We start from the raw sequence: 21,050 nt of genomic DNA on the forward strand, positions 1-21,050 counted from the left end.
GGGGAGGCTTAAGAGAGAACTTGAGGCTTTGAGAAGGAGTTCAAGTCCAAGGTCATCCTCGCCATCGTCGATCGTCGTCGACCACCACTGACCGTCGACCACCACTGACCGTCGACAACGACCGTCGACCACCGTTGAACACCGTCGATCACCGCTGAACTCTGTCAACTACCACAGACCGTCACCGACTGTTGTTAGCCATCGCTCACCTCCGTCAACCACCGCTTACTGGACGTCATCAGTCGACGTCATAACGTGGAAAACTAATAACCCTTTCCCGCCTGTGGGGCAAGGGGCATCTGTAATCATCATCTTATAGTGGATTTTTACAACTGGGCAAGGCCCCGTGGTTTTTCCCTTTTTACGGGTTTTCCACGTAAAAATTTCTGGTGTGATCATAGCTTGATTCACTTTCATCTGAGTGTGTGCTGAATTTTCGTGCAACGCTAAGACGATAATCCATTACTCTACTGCCGCGAATTTTCTAGCACGCATCAAGTTTATATAGAATATTATGTACCTAAAATAGATTGTGCAGACTATTATTTATTGTAATGAAAGTAAAGGAAAATACATTCGGTCTATTTGTTCAAAACTTTGACAGCTGACGGACGTACGATGTGATGTGCTCCACACTGTCAAGAGATTGAGAGAAAGTTTTATCAGTATTGTTGGAGAAAATATTACTTATAAACCATATGTGTGTTTGACAGACGTACAGTGTGGTGTGCTGGCGGACAAAATGTTCTCACATTGTTGGGTTGTTCAGAGAAAGGGAAGCAATGATTTCTAAACAAGGGAGCTTAGGTAAAGGAAACAAATGATTCCTACATATATAGGGCATTTAGTGACATACCACACAAATCTTATGTGATTACATATTAAATATCTAAAGGTCCATATTTATAAATATATATACCAATTAAATTATTAATATCACATCAAAAGTGTCACTATTATTATTCTTCTGAAAGTGAAATGCTTATTTTTATGCATATATATATATATAACACCAAGGTGTTATATAAGTGTAAATATCAACTTTTGGGTGTTACATATGTAAGAACATAAATTGTAAGTTATGTATGTAAATTTCCTTAATATTTATATCTTCAAAACACATTAATTTAATGAATATAGGAAGCATTTTTATCAGAGTGTGTATTTTACAATCATTGCATAAATGAACATGGCAAAAACTCGAATTAGAGGGTCTTCCTTGCTTCAGCGGCGCCATTAATATTTTCATCAAGTTTGTCATCCTAAACAAACTGAACCCTGAAGCTGGCAAAGCTCTCTAATTCTTTCGGTGTGCGATAGACTAAGCAATAACAAACTTAGCCTGAACAATATTCTTTCGGCGCTATTAATCTTGACATTAACAAACTTCTTTCGGTGCGCAATATACTAAGCTAACAGATACTTAGCATAAAGGATTAATCCCAAAAATAACAATGATTAGTTTGTGGTTAATCAACCCGGTCTCATCATATTGATGCCACGTGAGGCATACTCCAATTTCCGACAGACCCGAAGAAGTTCAAACTTGATTGATCATGCATTGTGTTTACGTTAAGGTTTTGGTTTGTTGGATTATTTTGTTGAATTGCTGTTGTGAAAAGTTATTACATTTTTTAACAACCGTGAATTTTCCAGTTATATTTAGATTTAGGAGACCGTATGGGGCAATACACCTTGTCCAAATAGTGACTCGGGTAGTCTAAAGATGACATCCTTAATACTAAAAGAAAAGTTTTGATTTTTGAAAACTTGAAAATTAAAAATTTTTATGGTTTTGTTGGATTTTTTTTTATTTTTATTAATTTTGTTGTGATTTTAGTTGATTTTGATTGTTGCGATTTTAATTTTTCTTTATTTTGATTGTTCTGTTTTTATTTTTGTATTTTTTTAATTGTTGTGTTTTTTATTGATGTGTTTTTTATTGTGAAAAAAACTTTTGATTGATTTTTATGGATGTTTGTTTTGAAAATTTTAATTTTTTCTTAGAAATGTTTGTTTGTTATTGTGTTTGATTGAAGGGAAATGTTGAACGATTGTTTGTTTATTTTGTACATGTTTTGAGTTTGGAAATTTCCAGACTAGTGTCAATTTGAAAAATTATATATTCATCTAAACATCATCCTAATAAAAATTCAAGATTCATTCTGCATCACATTCATTCAGTCACAAAATACATTACTTTTAAACAAAAAAAAAAAAAACATCAACATCAATTTACTTATAAACATAATCCATTGTCTTTGATGCATTTACATAACTGAACGACAAATTTTCACAAATACAACATATGACAAACATCAACAGTTACCCTATTAGAATATGAACAACACCAGATCTTTAAAGCTAAAGTGGCTTGGTACTCTGCAACATGACATCTTGAACATAGTTAAGGGGTTGCTTTGAGCTTTTCATTTTTCTAAATATGATGGAGACCCATTTTGTAAGGACATAAGGTACACATTATTGGGCTAAATCTGCGTTGTTTCCACCGAATGCTAGTATTGATCACGGGGGCAGAGTTATAAAGTGTGATCCAACAAACTCACCAAGGATGATTATCTTGAGGTTTTTGCCAAAGATCATGCTACATGGATTCAAAAAGGAGATCATGCAAAATGGCCGCCCATAGTCGTGAGAGTCAATATGTGACGAAATGTACAGTCTTTTATGTCACACATATCAATAATGTAGCTATCTATTATGCAAGAGGTAGGCAAGATGTGCCAAGATGTGGATCTTTTGATCGTAAATCTAAATACTAGAGGGATTTGGTCTACTTCTTTGCTCAGTAGAATTCCAGCGGATTCCATTCACTGTTTTGGATATAGTTGTAGTAGCACCCATATTGAAGAGTTGATCTTCCTTTACCTCTCATCCATTTTTCAGGTTCTTTGTTGGCGCATCTCTTAAGCTCTCCTCAGTGACCTTTGTCTTGAATACTATAGATTTTTTGGATAATTTTTTATTATTCTATCTCTGAGAAGCTCTAATGAGGAGTTTTAACCCTTCCAAGATATTGACGAATTTTCCTCGAATCTGCTCAAAACACTTGAAGCTCTGAGTTCTCATCCCTCGCATTTGACTAATGGATCATCATTCTCACCCTCTGAAGGTGGTTTAGGTCTCTCAGGAGAAAATGAATGTGGTATATACGTGAATCTACTGTCTTAAAGCATCTGTGATAGTTTTATGGGTATATACTCCTTAACAGTGGATGCTTGTTTGGCACTTACTTCCCCTGACATTCTATCATGTTTTATTCTGATCCGTCGATCTTTATTTCTACGTTATTGTTTAATGAGTGTAGGCTTTATCACTATGAACTTGACTCTAGGCTCCATAATTGTCACTGTGATCATCTCTACTTTCTTTTGAATGATGGGTTAGCAACTACCTCTTTTATGGAAAATTAAATCAAAGGTCCTCCTTGGGAGGTAATTCAGGCTCAATTGTAGCTATTTTTGGATGAGTACATTTTTTGTCATATGTGCTTGATCAATTTTTAGAGGGACACTATCTTCGAAAGAAAGGATAAGCTTTCCTGATGACATTCCCTACGATCAAATTAATGAAATATTTGGTTGTCATCTAAAAGGTCATTATTTTGATGGAGTTTAAAGGATTAAAGAGAGAAAAATAGGATTCAAGAAAGCAAGTTTAACATAATCAAATTTCAAATTAAAAAAATGAACAATTCATTTTCATTAAAAGAATTAAAAAAAATCTACAATGGTTTGACTCTCATTTCTTTTTACATATAATATTTTTTTAAATAACACTCATTAATTGATGGTATCAGATGTTCTCCCATGTGGTCTACCAGTTGGAAAGAATCCCCATGATAGACTTCTATTACATAAGGGCTTTGCCAACTTGGTTCAAGTTTAATGTTAATTTTTCCATGAGTTAGAATCCGTTTCTTGAGTACTAAAACCAATTATCCTACACAAAATGTTTTGGGTCTAACCAACATGTCATGAGCTTGAATCATGCGTGACTGGTACAACTCAAGATTTTTTTTTTACTTCAGACAAGCTTAATCTAGCCCATCCAGTTCTTCTTGTAGTATTACGACGTTCTATTTTGGAGGGTTTGCCAAGCATGTTGCAATTCTCAGCGAAGTAAGTTGAACCTCTAGGGGAAGTACATCTTCAGACTCATAAACTAATGAAAAGGGAATAGACTGAGTTGGAGTTCTTTGTGTATTTTGGTAAGCCCTGAGTGCTTCAACCAGCTATTTGTGCCACTATCTTTTATTTTGATCCAATATCATCTTTAGAATTTGAACTAAACTTTTATTGAAAGCTTCCGCTGATATGTTGGCTCGAGGGTAATAGATGGTGGAATAGCCCCAGTCAATATTGTGTCGAGTCATAAAGTTGTTGATCTTGGTACTTTTGAAATCAAGACCATTATCGAATATGATTCGATAAGGGATACCAAATCTATAGAAAATATGGTTTTTGAAGAACTACAACATATGGTGGGCTTTGACATGGTGGGCTTTGACTTTCTCTTAACGGTATGACCTCTGCCCATTTAGAGAAGTAATATATTGCATCAAATATAAATCAATAACTTTTTGATGAGGGAGGATCAATAGATCCTATTATATTTGTATGTCAACATTCAAGGGCCAGGAGACAAATTGATTGGTGCAGTACACTAGATAAGGCTGATGTAAGACTATACCATGAACTTGACATTGGTAGCAATATTTGGCGGTCTCCATGTATTCATTGATCATCATAGGCGAATAATATCCCATTCTATTGGTTTTTGCTTACATTTTGGGACCTGATTGATGAGCATCACATAATAAAAAGTGCACCTCTTTAACGATCATGTGGAGTTCCTGCTTGTTTAAGATTTTTAGCCACATATGATCGAAGATGTTTGATAAAGTGTATCATTTGATAGAGTTAAAGACAGGGCTCTCATTTATATTTGGTGAGCGAGAGATTTATCTTTAGGAAGCTCTCCTTCATGCAGTTAATCTATGAAAGGACTTTGTCAATTTGAATCTTCTTCTTTTTGAGTAGTTGTGGTGACATGTTTTTCGAAGTTTACTTTACTCAAATATTCCATATCGATAGGAGAGAGAACCCAATAACCTTGAACTTTGATTGGAATATATTCCTCTTCCGGACAAGCTATTTCCTTAGCTTATTTTATCAAAGCATTCACAAGTGTTGTTACCATGAGAAATTTTGTATATAGTAACATCTTGTATCTGTTCAAGCAATTTCATGGTATACTAATGATATTAGTAGAGCTTAGGCTTTAATGTATGATATTTTCTAGCAATTTCATTAACCACTAACTGTACACCAGTGAGCAGGGCCAGTGAGCAGGGTCTCATTATAATTTCTAAGTGTAGGTCAATGAGTAGGGCCTAATAATATTTTACTACATTATTGTTGCAATGCTTTGACAAATGATATGAAAATCTCAACATTCTTTAATCAGGGGTGATGAAGATAAACCTAATTTCTGCTTTACTATGGTTAGTATCATGTGAGTTAACATCTTTCCTAGAGGGTGATGCTCCATTAAAATAAATTTTCCAGCAAGGTTCGTTTGTCTCTTCAAAGTCTAAAATTGAATCCTCAAGATGATAATCATTAAGAACAGACACTGCAGGGAGCAAGTGTACTGCAAAGAAGTCTGCTAGAGCTTGACCTTTAATTACACGAAAGGGCACATAAGTTATATCAAATTACAATAGAATCATTAATCATATTGCTAGTTTTTCACATAGTGTTGAGCGAGTCATCAGGTATTGCAAATGATTGAATTTCAAAATGAGATGGATTTTGCGAGAGAGCACGTAATGTCTTAATTTTTGGACTGCAAAAATTAAGGCCAAACAATGTTTTTCAATCAGAGGATAGTTCTTTTTGGCTGGTATCAATTGACGACTCAAGTAATACAATGATTCCACAGTTATGTGAGATAATAAATCACCAAGAGATTCATATAAAGTAGCATTATATAATAATAGTGGTCGCCTTGGGATGGGTGTCGCTAATACGACAAATATTATTTTTATGTTTTCAAATGCTTGATGGCATTTATCATTACAAACAAATTTGACATTTTTTTTTTGTAAGTGCCGAAGATGGTTAGCATTTTCCAAAAATATTAAAGCGTCTTAAATATGTCAACTTATCTTGAAGTGTTCTTATTTGGGTTAAGTTTTTAAGGGTCACATTCCTAATGTTTTTTTTTTATTATTTTCTCAAGGTCTATTTCAATCCCTTGATGTCACACTACAAATCCTAAAAATTTCCCAGAAGCTATGCCAAACACGTATTTTAAAAAATTCATCTTAAGATCTTTTTAGGTAGATGCCAAACAAGGGGAACATATAGTTGAGGACTTTATAGAGCGCACGACGGAGACCTTAGCAGATAGTTGAGGCTAGCAGCCGATGACATCCGTGCAGGAGGAGGAGGAGGAGGAGGAGATGATGAGTAGTTTTTTTTTTCTTTTATTTGTAAGTATTATGTTAAATATTTGTTGTGAAATTTTTTGGATTAACTTTACTATTCTTATTTGGGATGATTTGTGATAGTATCTTTCTTTTATTAATGATATTGTTTATAAATTTAATCCGTGATATGACTATGCTTAATGTCGTCTGTGATATGGAATGAGTTGTTGTGCAGGTTGTGAAACTATAATTCATATTCGATTTTTTTTTCTATGTTATAGATTTGCGTCCGTTTTCATACACAAAATTTGACGCCACATCTACAATATTTTATCATCATTCTACGATATTTTTTGACATAATGAGACGATAACCTGACACTAAGATTCATCATTAAATATTTTCACACGTAAATTTTGACGTGAGTTACATATAAACAAATCAGACGTAACAACTGATGCAAATTATTTGCATTAGAATACTTTGACATAAATAGACTGAAATAAAATTACCGACCCCCAATTTAACGTCAGAAATAATTAGACAAAAATTAGACATAAATCTGACACGAACCTTTAAATATTGTTGAACTTGCATCTGATTTACGTCGGATCTATCTGACACAAATATGCTAATTAAATTATTGAAGTGTGAGCGAAAAAGATTTAGATCTTGTCCAGCAAATGATCCAATGATCCAGGAGACACCCAATGTCTAATAATTATTTCCATGTGAGTTTTGGTACGATCATCTGGGCCATCACCTCTATCATCCTCGCTCAAAAGATCAAATCATCACCTAAGTCTATTGGGTCTGCTGCATCAGGAGACAACCTAAGGAAAATGAGAGAAAAAAATTAAAATCTAACAAGCAAGATCGAGGCTCTTCAAAATAAGAAGTCAATCCAACTCAGTCCCTCTAATCGAAACACTGCTCTCAATGGGTGGCGCAGAGCACCAACAATATCTTGCACCCTGGACATTGTCAGAGCACCAACAACTTCTTGCATGGCCCTTTCGGTCGACAAGTTTTGTGCCCCAACAAAAGGTTGAGCTATCAGATTGATAGTTGGGTCAGTCGTCTAAACGTTCCTTCTCTTGGTACCGAGGAATGAATCAGATGACCTCAACTGATCTGTCAGCGCAACCATTTTCTTTTTTTAGTAATGATATTCTTCTTGTTGTCATCTTTTGGGCAATACCACTTCTTCGATCTTCCAAAGGCAACACGAAGCAATTCTTTTTGTTGTGGGCTTCCGTCAAAGGATTCGACACGTTCTCCATTATAGTGCCCGGAAGCCAACTGATTTAAATAAAAAAGGATGCAAATCAAATATCGAATGTCAAAAAGTCCCGTCATGGCTTCTTTATAAGGACCAAAGAAGCATAGTAGTTCAATTATTGAATCACAGATTAAGAATAAATGATATATACTTTTTGTATTAAATTCTTTTGTTATTATCAAAATATTATTTTTAAGAATTAAGAGTAGTTAGAAACTAAAATATGTACATTGAAATTGTGTCAATGTTGCTCTTGAGAATATCTAATAGTTAAAAGGAACATACTACGACGGAGGACTCAGTGACAGAAGACTAAGTGGCCCACTTAATCGACCGAATGTAGTCATCTAAGCCAAAGCCTAAATCAACTGAGTCATAAGGAGGACAAAAGGACTACAGAGTTATTCGAGCCCGATCCATTTAGACTAAAATTAAACAGGACAAATATGCATCCGAGCCAACCACTATAAGAAAACTGATCCAATATGGTAGCCTACTTTCTGGTAGATCTGATTTGAGGAAGGTGCAATTATACAATATCATCAACCATCCCATAGGAGCCCGGGGGCTCCTCATAAAAAATAAAAAATTAACTGTGAAGCAAAGAGACTTATAGTCATCTTAACCTCATGCTCTCCAAGCTCGTTAAGGAGCGAGTAGCTATCGGATCACATTGATTCACCTTAGATCTGCTCGATAGTCCAACAACACTTTGCTGATAAGTGTTTCTCATCAGGGGTCGAGCGTTAACAATTAGACTAAATCAGTTGATCGTTAATGAAGATTAAACCTAGTCTACCTAACTTATCTTGGCGACCCGAAGCCACTCAAGCTCTATCAAAAGAGCCAAAGAACAAAATACCAAGAATATATGTACAACGCCCATTAAAACAGGGGAAAAAAATGTAATATCTTCATATTGTACTTCTCCCACATAAATAGGAAGATCATTTAATATACAAATGATAACAACTTAGCCAAAAAAAGGCCGGGAAAGTTCAACATAATCGATACAATTTAAAGTTCATTGTTGTTCTCTTTTTTTCTCTCTCTCTCCTTTCTTGCACTCTATTCATTAGAATGTGATTCACGGACAAATCAGAATTCAACACCACCGTCTTTTTCTCATTAACAATTATTAGTCATATTTAACAATTAGTTTTAGATGACTCCTTCAACTCTACTTCTTGTGAGGATACAAACATAAAAAATCAAAAAAAAGTTATTAAACTCAAAACAATAAGTTATTTTGTTGTTTTCTAACCCTCCAAAGCCAGCAAAGAGCGGCAAAAACAAAACATGGAAAATAAAAGTACTCATTCCCCACAAACAGAAAAGCATATTCGAGACCAGTTACCTCAATCAGCAAAACCTCTGCATAAACAACCAAAAAAGGCTAAAAAACATAGCTTTATACATATAAATATATATAGAAGTACTTATCATTATGTGATTCTTTACGTTTATTGCAGGGTATGCTACTGGTGCGGCTTCATCTTCCCCATTTGTCTGCTCTGCAAAAAATATCAGTTTTATGTTCGTTTCTTGAGCTTGAAATATAGGCCTGCTGCATTCTGTACGGGGAATTCATCTGTCAGCATATGAAATTAATGGTGGTGTCAGACAAACAATTGCGTGCTTCTGCACTGCAGTCTGCAACAATGGCGGATTCAGTGGGTAGGAGAAGAGAGGGGGAAATAAATAAATTGATTAAAAGGAAGATAATGGAGAAAAGGGAGTCTTCGTTATCTCTGTTGGTCAAGGTTTTGCACTGTGTTTTATGTACAAGTAATTATCATGGGGGGTTTTCTCAAGTCTAATTTTTCAAAGAAGTCTTATTTATTTATTTATTTAGAAAATGATTTGCTTATTTGAGGGACTTTAGGATCATTTTTATTTTCTATTTATTTTTATTTTATTTGATTTATTTATTTATTTTTTACTTGAAATAAAATATATTTGGTATGTTATAATATGTTTAAATCTTTTTAGAAATACTCAAAATAATTTTTAGACATTTTAAATTTGTTTAAAAATAACTTTATTTATTTTTTAAAGCAAAAAATATAAAATTACAAAAAATGCACTAAATAAATATTTTTTAAAAATAAAAAAAAACCAACAACAAAAGTAATCCTAAACAAACTCTTAGACTTGTTTGGGATCATTTTTATTTTTAAAAAATATGTAATTTATTTTTTTCTTTCATGTTTTATTTTCTTGTTACAAAAATAAATTAAATTATTTATAAAAATATTTAAAAATTTTAAAATTTATCAGACTTGTTTGGGATATTTTTTTATTAAGATGTGGATTTTTCTTTTCAAAACACTCAAAGCACCTTCAATTTTTTTTTTTTAGTTTTTTAAAAAATATCTTAATTTCTTTTTTGAAATAAAAAATTAAAATATATTAAATGCACACCAAATAAACTTATTTTTAAGTAAAAAAATAAAGAAAAAAGATCCCAAATAGACCCTTAAATTTTCAATACCATTAGTTTAATTATATCAATATCAATGTGATGTATATGAATAATTCTCTATATAATATATACTATGGACCTCAAAATACATTAATCTTTTTGCAAATTAAAAAAAATAAAATAACTAATGAAATTTTTTCATATGATAAATTTGATAATCTAAAGCTTAATAAGGTTTTTAAGGACAATAATCATATTTAGAGATGAAGAAGGTGATGGATAGAAGGTTAAGAGATCATGTCATGCATGTGATAAGAACATGGACAATATATTATGTGTCAATAAATATGATGAATTTTATCATTTAATAAAAAAAAATCTTTGATAATTTAAAGTTTAGTGCAATTAAAAATAAAAAATAAAAAATTAATATGAATCCGTTTAAAAACATTAGTAATTTATTTTTCTAACTACTTTATTAAAAAAAGTTAATTATAGTATTTTTTTTATACTTTTACAAGTTTTTATTATTTCTTTATTTATTTTATATTTGCCAATTCTTATGTATTTATATATCCAACACCAAAAATGTGATTTTTACAATTACATCATACAAATCTTTCATATCACATTAAAAAAACCACCATTTTAATTCTTAAAAAATGAAATACACTTTTTTTTATGGATAGGTATAATTGGTATCTATATAAAAATCAAATTTTTAAGTGTTAAATATATAAATACATAAATAAAGAGGTTGCATGCAATAAATCTTTCATAAAGATCAATCAAATACTTCATATTATAATATGATAGCCATTAAAAATTATGAAAGTGCGTTTAAGCCTAATGCTATTTCTAATATAAAAATGTTTCCAAACTCCCATTCCCCATCCACAACAATGTAAACATATTATATTTATGATAATATAAAAATGTTTATAATTATTAACACACACCCATTTATAATTATTAATATATAATTAGAAATATTAGAGTGTAGGTGTATATTTGGTGATATTATAATGGTATTCATCACAATAATACTATATATCACCACCACGTATATTATCACATGTAATACTTTCTTCTGCGCAAGAAATGAAGGAATAGAGGAAGGAGATAGAAAGAGAATCCTAAGGAGAGAAAAAAAAGTATCGACATGAGAAGATATGGGAAGATCAAAGGAATTTCATAGCCCAACAGATGAGATAGAAAGCGAGATGATATTAGTGGTCTTTTCAAAACTCAAAAATCCAGCTTTTTTTTAACTGTACTATCCATTTAAAAAAAAAGATTTGAGCTTTATAGGTTTTAAACCCTAATCGAGAGAAAGAAGAAGGAGATCAGACTAGTATAGATAGAGAGTGAATCCTAGAGAGAGAGAGGTATCTACAGTAGAAGATATGGGAAGATCAAAAGAATTTTTAGCCCAACAGATGAGAGAGAAAGTGAGATAATATTAATTTCTTTTAAAACTCAAAAATCAACTTTTTTTTTTTAACTGTACGATCAATAAAAAAAATAAAGATTTGAGCTTTATAGGTTTTAAACCCTAATCTAGAGAAAGAAGAAGGAGATCAGACTAGTATAGATAGAGAGAGAATTCTAAAGAGAGAGAAAGAGGTGTCCACAGGAGAAGATATGGGAAGATCAAAGGAATTTCTTAGCCCAACAGATGAGATAGAAAGTGAAATGATATTAGTCGTCTTTTCAAAACTCAAAAAACCAGCTTTTTTTTAACTGTACAATCCATTAAAAAAAAAGATTTGAGCTTTATAGGTTTTAAACCCTAATCGAGACAAAGAAGAAGGAGATCACAGACTAGTATAGATAGAGAGAGAATCCTAGAGAGAGAGAGGTATCTACAGTAGAAGATATGGGAAGATCAAAAGAATTTTTTAGCTCAACAGATGAGAGAGAAAGTGAGATGATATTAGTGTTCTTTTCAAAACTAAAAAATCCAGCTTTTTTTAACTGTACTATCAATAATAAAAAAAAGATTTGAGCTTTATAGGTTTTAAACCCTAATCGAGAGAGAAGGAGATCAGACTAGTATAGATTGAGAGAGAATCCTAGAGAGAGAGAGGTATCTACAGTAGAAGATACGGGAAGATCAAAGGAATTTTTTAGCCCAACCGATAAGATAGAAAGTGAGATAATATTAGTGGTCTTTTCAAAACTAAAAAATCCAGCTTTTTTTAACTGTACTATCAATAACAAAAAAAAAAGATTTGAACTTTATAGGTTTTAAACCCTAATCGAGAGAAAGAAGAAGGAGATCAGAGCAGTATATCGATGCTTACCTCAGAGCATAAAACAAACACAGCAATCTCGACGCAACAAAGCAGAAAACTTCACCACCAACAAGAAAAAGATTATCATGATGAAGATGGACCAACTCCATTTCTCCCATCATCAAAACTTCTTCTGACATGACGAACTTGAGCCCCACTCCCTTCCTGTACCTGTCCTCCGTGTTTCTGCTGCAACACCGCAAGCGAGCCCTGAAACCCACCAATATGCGGTGAAACCAACTCCAATGGCTGACAAGACGACGAATCAACAACATTTCCAACACCCATAAACCTCGCCATTACATGTTGCTGCTCTATATTCCTCAGCATCTCGTGCTCAGTCGCCGCTGCAATCACCTCTGCGAACTGCTCTGCTTCCATCCTCTGCATCTGTTGATTTTGATCTCTGTACATAGATGGAGGGGTTGCATAGAATTGATTGTTCGGTCCTCCAACCGCTGCGTGATTGATGTAATTAGAAAGCTCTCTCTTTGCAGCAGAGAGATCGCGTTGGAGTTGCACAAGCCGATGCTGAAGCAGGGAAATATACCCGACGCATCCATACACGGGATCGTTGATGCGAGCTTCGGCCTCATAGGAGAGGGAATTGACGGCATCCTCCCGCTGATCGGGCGACAGATCGGCGAGCAGCTTGGCGATATTGCTGGCCCCAAAAACGCGGTGCACATTAGAGAATTTCGACTGATTTTCAGGCGGAAAGTACGGCGCGAATATGCATCCCTGCGCGCATTTTCGCCGGAGAAATTTGCACGCCGCACATGGCGAGCTCGAAGACGACATCGAATTCGAATTCTATCTCTGTCCCTAGCGTTGTGTCTTCCTTTCGGTCCGGCTCTTTGTCGCGTTCTGGTTCTCCGGAAGAAGACAAAAAGAGCAGATGGTTAGGTGAGAATTAATGGAGCAGCGTCTAAAGCGGGACAGTACGATTCGCACCAGAGGTAATTATTTCGGATTAGGGGTGGCGGCTGCTGCTTTCTTGACCTAGGGTTAGGGTTTCATGAAACTCGATGAAATTGTAAGAACGATCGAGATCCGGCGATCGGATCGTCTCGCAGATGATCTTCCGTAAACTTTCCGGTTTCGTCGTCTCCGCCGGGGGCGGCGGCGGCGGCGGCTGTGGCGGAAGATTTGATTTTGTTTTTCTCCGATTCAGGACAGAAATGGGGTGAAATCAGAACGAGTAAACCCTAGAAAAACGGTTTTTGGGGAAAGATGGAGTTGTGAGGAAAACTAGAAGGGGAACCATTTGGTCAAATTTGACGAGGGGAAGGACACCGCCATGATCGCATGGATTTCAGCTACGGGGAAGAGAGAGAGAGGGTAGAGAGAGAAAGGGTGGGGTTCGAGCTTGCACGTTACAGATCCCGAGGGAAGAGGATATTATAATAATATGATGAATTAAGTTGGAAGAATGAGAGTTAATAATAAATTAATGATAATTGTGGTGATAATTAAGGGGCGCGATCCGATGTGAGGAGTCGGTCCGTCCAGATCGGACCTCGGGGTGATGGCCGTCTGATCAGAGGCAGCTGGAGTTCGGCAGTATGTTGTAGCACGAGATTAGGGTTGTCAAAACGACTTGTTGTTCGCGAACAGGTCGTGTTTGGCTCCTTAAGAAACTCATATTTGATTCGTTTGCTAAGTTAATGAGCCGAACAGGAATACTTTTTGTGTTCTCAATATATAAACGAGTTGAACATGAACCAAGATTTGTTTGTTCGTGTTTGGCTCGTTTGGGCTCTAATTACAACTGATCAATTATATATAAAAGATTTATAATCAATTAAAATTAGTAATTAATAAAATAGAATAAAAATATATTAAATTATATTAAAATTATGTTTTAATATAAACAATAAGAGTTCAATATTGTCCCAATCCTTAACATGCTACGACTGCGTGATTAGGGTTGTCAAAATGACTTTGTTCGGGAACATATTTTAACTAATTATTTGACGAGAATGAAAAGTAAATTAAGCATGGAAGAATACTCATCACAATAAAGATTTAAAACTAATTCTAAAAGCATCCTACAATCCTATACGACCAAAATATTCATCACAAGAGAAAGGTAAGAAGAAACTACTCACCATGCATAAAATAAATACCACAAATCATTTTCTTAAAACAAATCAAATCCACTATAAGTGTGTTTACAAACAATACAATATGAAATAAAAAATAGTACCTAGCTTTTCCCCTATAAAAAGTGATGAAAACTCCTCCACAAAGAATCCCCAAATGCCTCTTGCAATGCTGAGCATCTCCCTTACACAATCGCTTTCAAATCCTTCTCCAAACCCTCAATAAACAGTAAATAAAACTATCCTATCACAAGCCTCCAACCATAAACTCTCCTTAGAGTTCTTCCCTATCGTTCAAAAGTCTTCCTGTTGTCCTTTTTTCCCACATGTCCAAGGAGCTGTATATATTCACCGTTCAACTCCTCGGGCCGTGTACAACAACTTCTGAAAACTGATTCAACAGTTGTTGGTGCCTATGCGCCAAGCTCTCTATCTTCTTGGATAGGAACTGGCACCTAGGCGCCCTATCATGTAGCGAAAAGGAGCTCAAGTGCAGTGCCTTGGCGTCCAAAGGCTGGTGCCTAGGCGCCAGTCACTTGGTCTTCCCTTAACTCCAAGTCATGTACGTTTTGCTCCATTTCTTCTCCACTTCGTTCCACTTCTTCTACATGTTGTACCTGGAATAAAAACACAACAAATACCCTTCTTTAAAGTGCACTTTTATCCATAAAATGTGCAAAGGAGAAAAAAAGCTAAGCTTGCTTTAAACCATTTCAAAATCCTTCAAACTTAAATGTTACTTGTCCTCAAACAGGACTATAATTTTTAAAATCAATTTTTATTAATTTCAGGAAATGAGCTTCATTAAAATTCTCCATAATTTTTTCTTCAAGAAATACATAAAGTAAATTTAGATGAACTCTGGCAAACAAGTCTATCCTTAGGGTATGAGTAAATCTTTCATTTAACTAGAAAAACTTGATTTTTCTATTCAATTTACAACGGATTAAACACTTGCTAACTAAAGTACCTTAGATGGTGCAAAGATAGAATTTAAGTGCTCCATTTTTAAAAAGACTTACACATTCACTTTGAATACACATAAGCTTAGGAATGTAATATGTTTCGACTTTAAAAAAAGTCTAGTGAAACTAGTTTTTGATAAGGCTTCTCCTCATGCTTCTCCTCCTTTAATATTTTTTTTTCTTTTAACTTTAGGATGTATAGTGTAATCCTTGGCTTTACTTTAAGGAGAATTACTATATCTAGATGGACCTTTAATAGTTTTAATTTCCACTCTCACCCTCTAACGTGAAACCTATCACACTCTTTTATTTGTTTTTTTAAATTTTCCAAAGGAAGTGTAAAATACTTGAAACTTATAATTTTACTAGAGACTAAATTCTTATGAAGTATTTATCTAGGATACTTGGTTTAACAAATAAATATTTTTTTGTAAAAGTAAATAGTGAAACCATTTTTCTACAATTTAAACTATAAGTTCACTCCACACCAGTTTAAACTCGTTTACATAGAACTTAAAATAAAAATAATATGTTTTTCTTTTCTCAAAATTGTAATAATTTCAAGTTAAATCCACATACCTCAAATTCCTTTTAGATCATAACAATTTTGAAATACAAGTGGTTGAGTTCAAATAAATTTCAGCATTTAAAAGGTTCTTTCCACCACATGATTCTATCATAAAAAATATACATGCATGAATAGAAAAGAGCGGTATGCAGCAGTAAGTGAATCTCTATTCAACAGGTTTAACATGAAATCTGCATTAAAAAGGACTACAATATTACAACAGATAAACTCACTTACAACCCAAAGCAACAATAAACCAATCAAAATATTACATCAATAACAACAACAACAAGAGAAAATGTCTAGTACCACAAAGAAATATAAAGAAAATACATAAGCATAATAGCAGGGAAGTAGTGACAGTGGCCTTGTGATGATGGTGGCTTGATAAAGGTAGCTAGGCAATGACATTCCAGCTGCGGCGGTGGTGGTTGGTAACCAATGATTGTGGCCCGACGGTGGTGATGTCTTAACGACGGTGGTCGCGGGCATCAGTGGTGTAGCAACGGAGATGATTGGTCAGCGATTCTCCGACATTGGTAGAACTTAAGAAACCTCAAAATGTTGGATCGCAACTTCAACCACCTCCTTCATGTCTATATCTCAAGTCCCCTTTCATGAAGGCAATGAGACTCTATTTATAGATTTTGGAAGTTATCCTCCGTAAATACTGTATAATTTCAGGCCACTATATTCGACGACCCAGAGTGATTCCCTTGATTAGTTGATATTCTATGAGCATTTGAGTACTTTAATGATATTAGAATTGAGTTATCTTGAGCTTGTTGAATTTTGCTCAACGAGACGCTCAATTTAACTATAAGCTTGTTAGATTTAGAATTTATTTGACCATTCAATTGCCCATCTAAATCCTCCACTTGTGCTTAAACCACTTGATTTGGGCTTTATCGAACTCGAATCAAATCAATTTAATTTGGCTTCACTGAGCTCACCTTATCGAGATACCCAATTTCATCGTACGTTTGATGAAATCAAAGCTTAGATGATCATAAATTCACGTTTAAAATGTTTTTTTTCCCTCAATTTGCTCTGAGATTCATGCACGATATAAATGAAGACAAATCAGTTGCCACAATATTTCAGACACGTTAAATATATCTCAAGTTATGAAAAAGTTATGTATCATGACAATCTTGAAAGAAATTTTTTTACTTTATGTAGGCTAGATTTTATAAATTCAATATTTAAGTTTATAGCACTTTAGTGTTATAAATCTAAGCAAGAAAATATACACATCACTATATAATATTAAAGATTTGAGAATTATGCATGTAATATATAAATATCAGTGTTACATGTGTAAATACATAAGAATTATGTGATATGTAAGTAAATATTCCAATATTTTCGATATATATATATAGAGAGAGAGAGAGGAGAGAGAGAGAGAGGAGAGAGAGAGAGAGAGAGTGAAAGTTGTGTCTGTTACTGTAAAGTGACATGGGGTAGAGAGAGAGAACAATGGGAGTGAGGTCATATATTCACATGCATGAAATGGACGTGACACTAACATTCGGAAAGCTTGTCCTCGCATGATCTCATCGCCCTGTCCTACCATGGCCATACTTAATTGTCTGCATCAGAATAGAAAGTAGAGAGAGAAAGTAGAGAGAGAAAGTAGAGAGAGAAGGTCAGGGGTACCATTCTTGCTGCTCATAAGATGAATATTATCTGTCATGTTTAGTGTATGACTTTGAATATTTTACCTGAAAGTTTGCTTATGAGATAGAGAGAGAGAGAGAACGTATGTACGTGTGAGAGAGAGAAATGAAGACCTCACATGAAAATTTATGTAACCTTTTCAATATTGTAGAGGTGGGGGTTTCCAATATTGTTTTGCCATGAAATTCGAATAATTGTAATTGCTGTGATTTTTTCATTGAGATTCGCCTCGAGCGATCGGCGGAAATGCTATAAAAATGTATGTATCCTTTTCAACGATATCAATAACGTCAAAATCGGACGAGAATTGAGCGATGTATGGAGTTTTTATCGTTGTGAGGTGAGTTTCAATTAAATTTTTTCAAAATTAATGCGATGGATTTGACCAAAGCGGACGGTACAAAAGTTGTAGAGAATTATGTTACCTTTTCAACGATATTAAGAACGTCAAAATCGTACTAAAATTTAACAATGTGCAATAATTTTATCGCTGCAGGATAGGTTCTAGTTATTATTTTTCCATTAAATTCAAACGTTCGCAGTTGCTGCGATCTGTTTGTCGGGATTCGTCTGGAGCGGTCAATATGAAAGTTGTAGAGAATTTTGTCACCTTTCCAATAATATTAAGAACATCAAAACCCTAACGTGCAAAAATTTTATCGCTGCGGGGTAGGTTCTGGTTATTATTTTTCCACTAAATTCAAATGTTCGCAGTTGCTGCGATTTGTTTGTCGAGATTCATCTGGAGCGCTCAAAATGAAAGTTGCAGAGAATTCCGTCACCTTTTCAACAATATTAAGAACATCAAAATCGAACGAGATTTGTATGATGTGCAACAATTTTATTATAACAACTCAATTTATTCAAAAAATGAAAATTGGTTTAAATCCTAATAGCAATTGCTCTTGGCCACTAGCATATTACATGGCTAGCCAGTTGCCAACATACATAAAGACTAAACTCATATTTACATTGTTTTTGTTACTTACAAATTTAGCTAATTTAAATTATAAAAATAAATGTTTTCAAATTTTCGCCCGTAAAATATTGAATATTATATTTAACCACTCAAACTTTACATATAATATCTTAATCATCTAAAAATTTCAATAAAGACTTCATAAGAGGGTGGTGAAATGAAAAAATGGTTACAATGTGATATTTAATGTTTAAAGGGTTAATATAACACAAATTTTCATTTAAGATTTAACACTAGAAATTGTAGAATCGACCTAATTAAGACTAAGGGTCTGTTTGGGGCAGCTGCAACTTAATTAATAATCTGTTGATAAGCTGATTAAAAATAATCTTCTGATAAGCTAGGTGCGTGGCTATTATAAGCTAGGTGCGGTGGCTATTACAAATTTTTATTTTTTTTGGAAAAGTCAGACCGTTGATAGAAGGTTGTCGTAAAACGTAGATAGTTGCGGTGTGAAAACGCTGTTTTCAGCGTTTTGAAAACGCATAAGCTGCCAAAACACAGTTTACCCACACTGGCCAGGTGCGTTTTCAAAACGCCGCCGCAGTACTCCAAACGGACCCTAACTCAGCATGCCAAAACTCAAGAAAAGGTTTTTGCAAGGCTTCATACTTTTCACAATAATTTTCTTATTATCATAATAGTTTATATTTTTGAGTTTTTGAAAGAATTAGGATTCAAATAAAAAAAAAATTATTTATAGCTACTGCATGAAAATAACTTATTATTGCTACAAATTTATGTCTAAATTGTTCAACACAAATATTGATGAAATTGCTGTAAGTTTGTAATGACAAAATTATCAAAAATACAAGTGACGACTTCTTCGTTGTAAATTTAACTGATGAAAGTTATGTCAGGATCATGTTGATGAGCCACATATGTCCTAATCTTTAGTCAATCCTGCCCTTTCAAGTCCCTCTCCTCTTAGAAATAAAATGCGAAACGAATATATCTGTGATAGGGTTGGTGTAGCTCCAGTGACAGACAAAATTAGAGGAGGGTGGTGTTAGATGGTTTGGTCACATTAAACGTCGACCATCTGATGACCTGATTGGAATAGTAGATGTTTTAGATTCGACTTATGTTAAGAAAGACAGATGTAGACCTAGGACGACTTGTGTATATTGTATAAAAAATGATCTTAATTTGTTAGGATTAAATAAAAATACGACACTAAATAGGATGCAATGGAGAAAAATGATTCATGTAGCTGACCCCACTTAGTAGGATAAAGGTTTTATTGTTGTTGTTGTTGTTGTTGTTGTATAGTCTGTCGACCCCTTTCTCACAAAAACAACACTTATTTTGTTTGTTATTTAAATAGTTTAAGTGTGAATCTAAAAGCTTGTTTTAGATAAAGCGAGCCCACTTTATAATAGTAATTTACTTTCAAACGATAGAGTAAATGTGAGACAATTGAAAAAATATTACATTCAAACAACAAACATGCGGATGACGATTTGGATCGCACCACACCGTTGAACGCGCAAGGTTGTGCAATCCACACCATCGTCCGTACATCCGGTTAACCTGACGTAGTATTCTCTCAACGTCCAATTATGACCAACTCAATTTACATTAGATAGAGGGAGAAAGTGCAACAACATCTAATTATCTTACTTTTAAAATTCTAAGTACCATTAGTTGGAGCAAATTTAACTTCATTGGCTTATTTGAATGGAGTCAGTGAAACTCCATCTGTTTGTGTTAATTAAATAGAACGTTTTAAGACTATAAATTGTTATAATACATTTATATGCATATTATACTTGATTATATGTCTACATAATTTATAGAAATAAGATGGAAATTAAAATACATTATTATTGCATATGTAACATATTACATTTTGGAAGAAATGACTTAACACATGAATTTTTATATGGTGTTGCAAGAAAGCAACCAAATTTTGGGGGATTTGCACAAATACCATGTAAAACTTTGCTATTTACTAAAGTCTTTGCTACAAGTTTGTTTCAGGCATGTAGTTTTAATGATGTTATGATGCAGATTTGCATTAGTTCATTGCAATTTCTAGCAATTTGGAGTAATATGATATAGTTTATTGTAGACTGCAACAATTGGATGTAATTTGCTGCAATTTATAATAGCTAATTGCAATGATCCAAATTTGTTGTAATAAGCTTTCAGTTTTGGCTGTGGCTGGGAGATGCTTGTTTTGAGTTGTCATTATTTTTTGGTGATTTGCATGTACTTGTACTAGTAGAGTTAGCGCGTTGATGAAACTCGATCTAAAATTTTGGTTCGTAGCTCGGTTCGTTTCTT

At 33.9% G+C, this 21,050-nt stretch overlaps 1 protein-coding gene across 2 annotated transcripts; it reads right to left on the reverse strand.

Annotated features, from left to right (window-relative positions):
• Window positions 1-8,963: 8,963 nt before the first annotated feature.
• LOC110023868 (LOB domain-containing protein 25-like) lies at window positions 8,964-13,844 on the reverse strand. Of its 2 annotated transcripts, XM_020723494.1 has the most exons (3): window positions 13,416-13,844; window positions 12,471-13,328; window positions 8,977-9,330 (listed from the first exon to the last, which is right to left on the reverse strand). In XM_020723494.1, the coding sequence occupies exon 2, from the start codon at window positions 13,260-13,262 to the stop codon at window positions 12,546-12,548; it is 717 nt and encodes a 238-aa protein (XP_020579153.1). In that variant the 5' UTR covers window positions 13,263-13,328; window positions 13,416-13,844; the 3' UTR covers window positions 8,977-9,330; window positions 12,471-12,545. The 2 variants fall into 2 exon arrangements, with proteins under 2 accessions (XP_020579154.1, XP_020579153.1); XM_020723495.1 differs by having other exon boundaries at window positions 8,964-9,392; window positions 12,471-13,844.
• Between the last annotated feature and the right edge of the window lie 7,206 nt (window positions 13,845-21,050).

Source organism: Phalaenopsis equestris, unplaced genomic scaffold, assembly GCF_001263595.1.
Source record: "Phalaenopsis equestris unplaced genomic scaffold, ASM126359v1 Scaffold000233, whole genome shotgun sequence".
Taxonomy (NCBI): domain Eukaryota; kingdom Viridiplantae; phylum Streptophyta; class Magnoliopsida; order Asparagales; family Orchidaceae; genus Phalaenopsis; species Phalaenopsis equestris.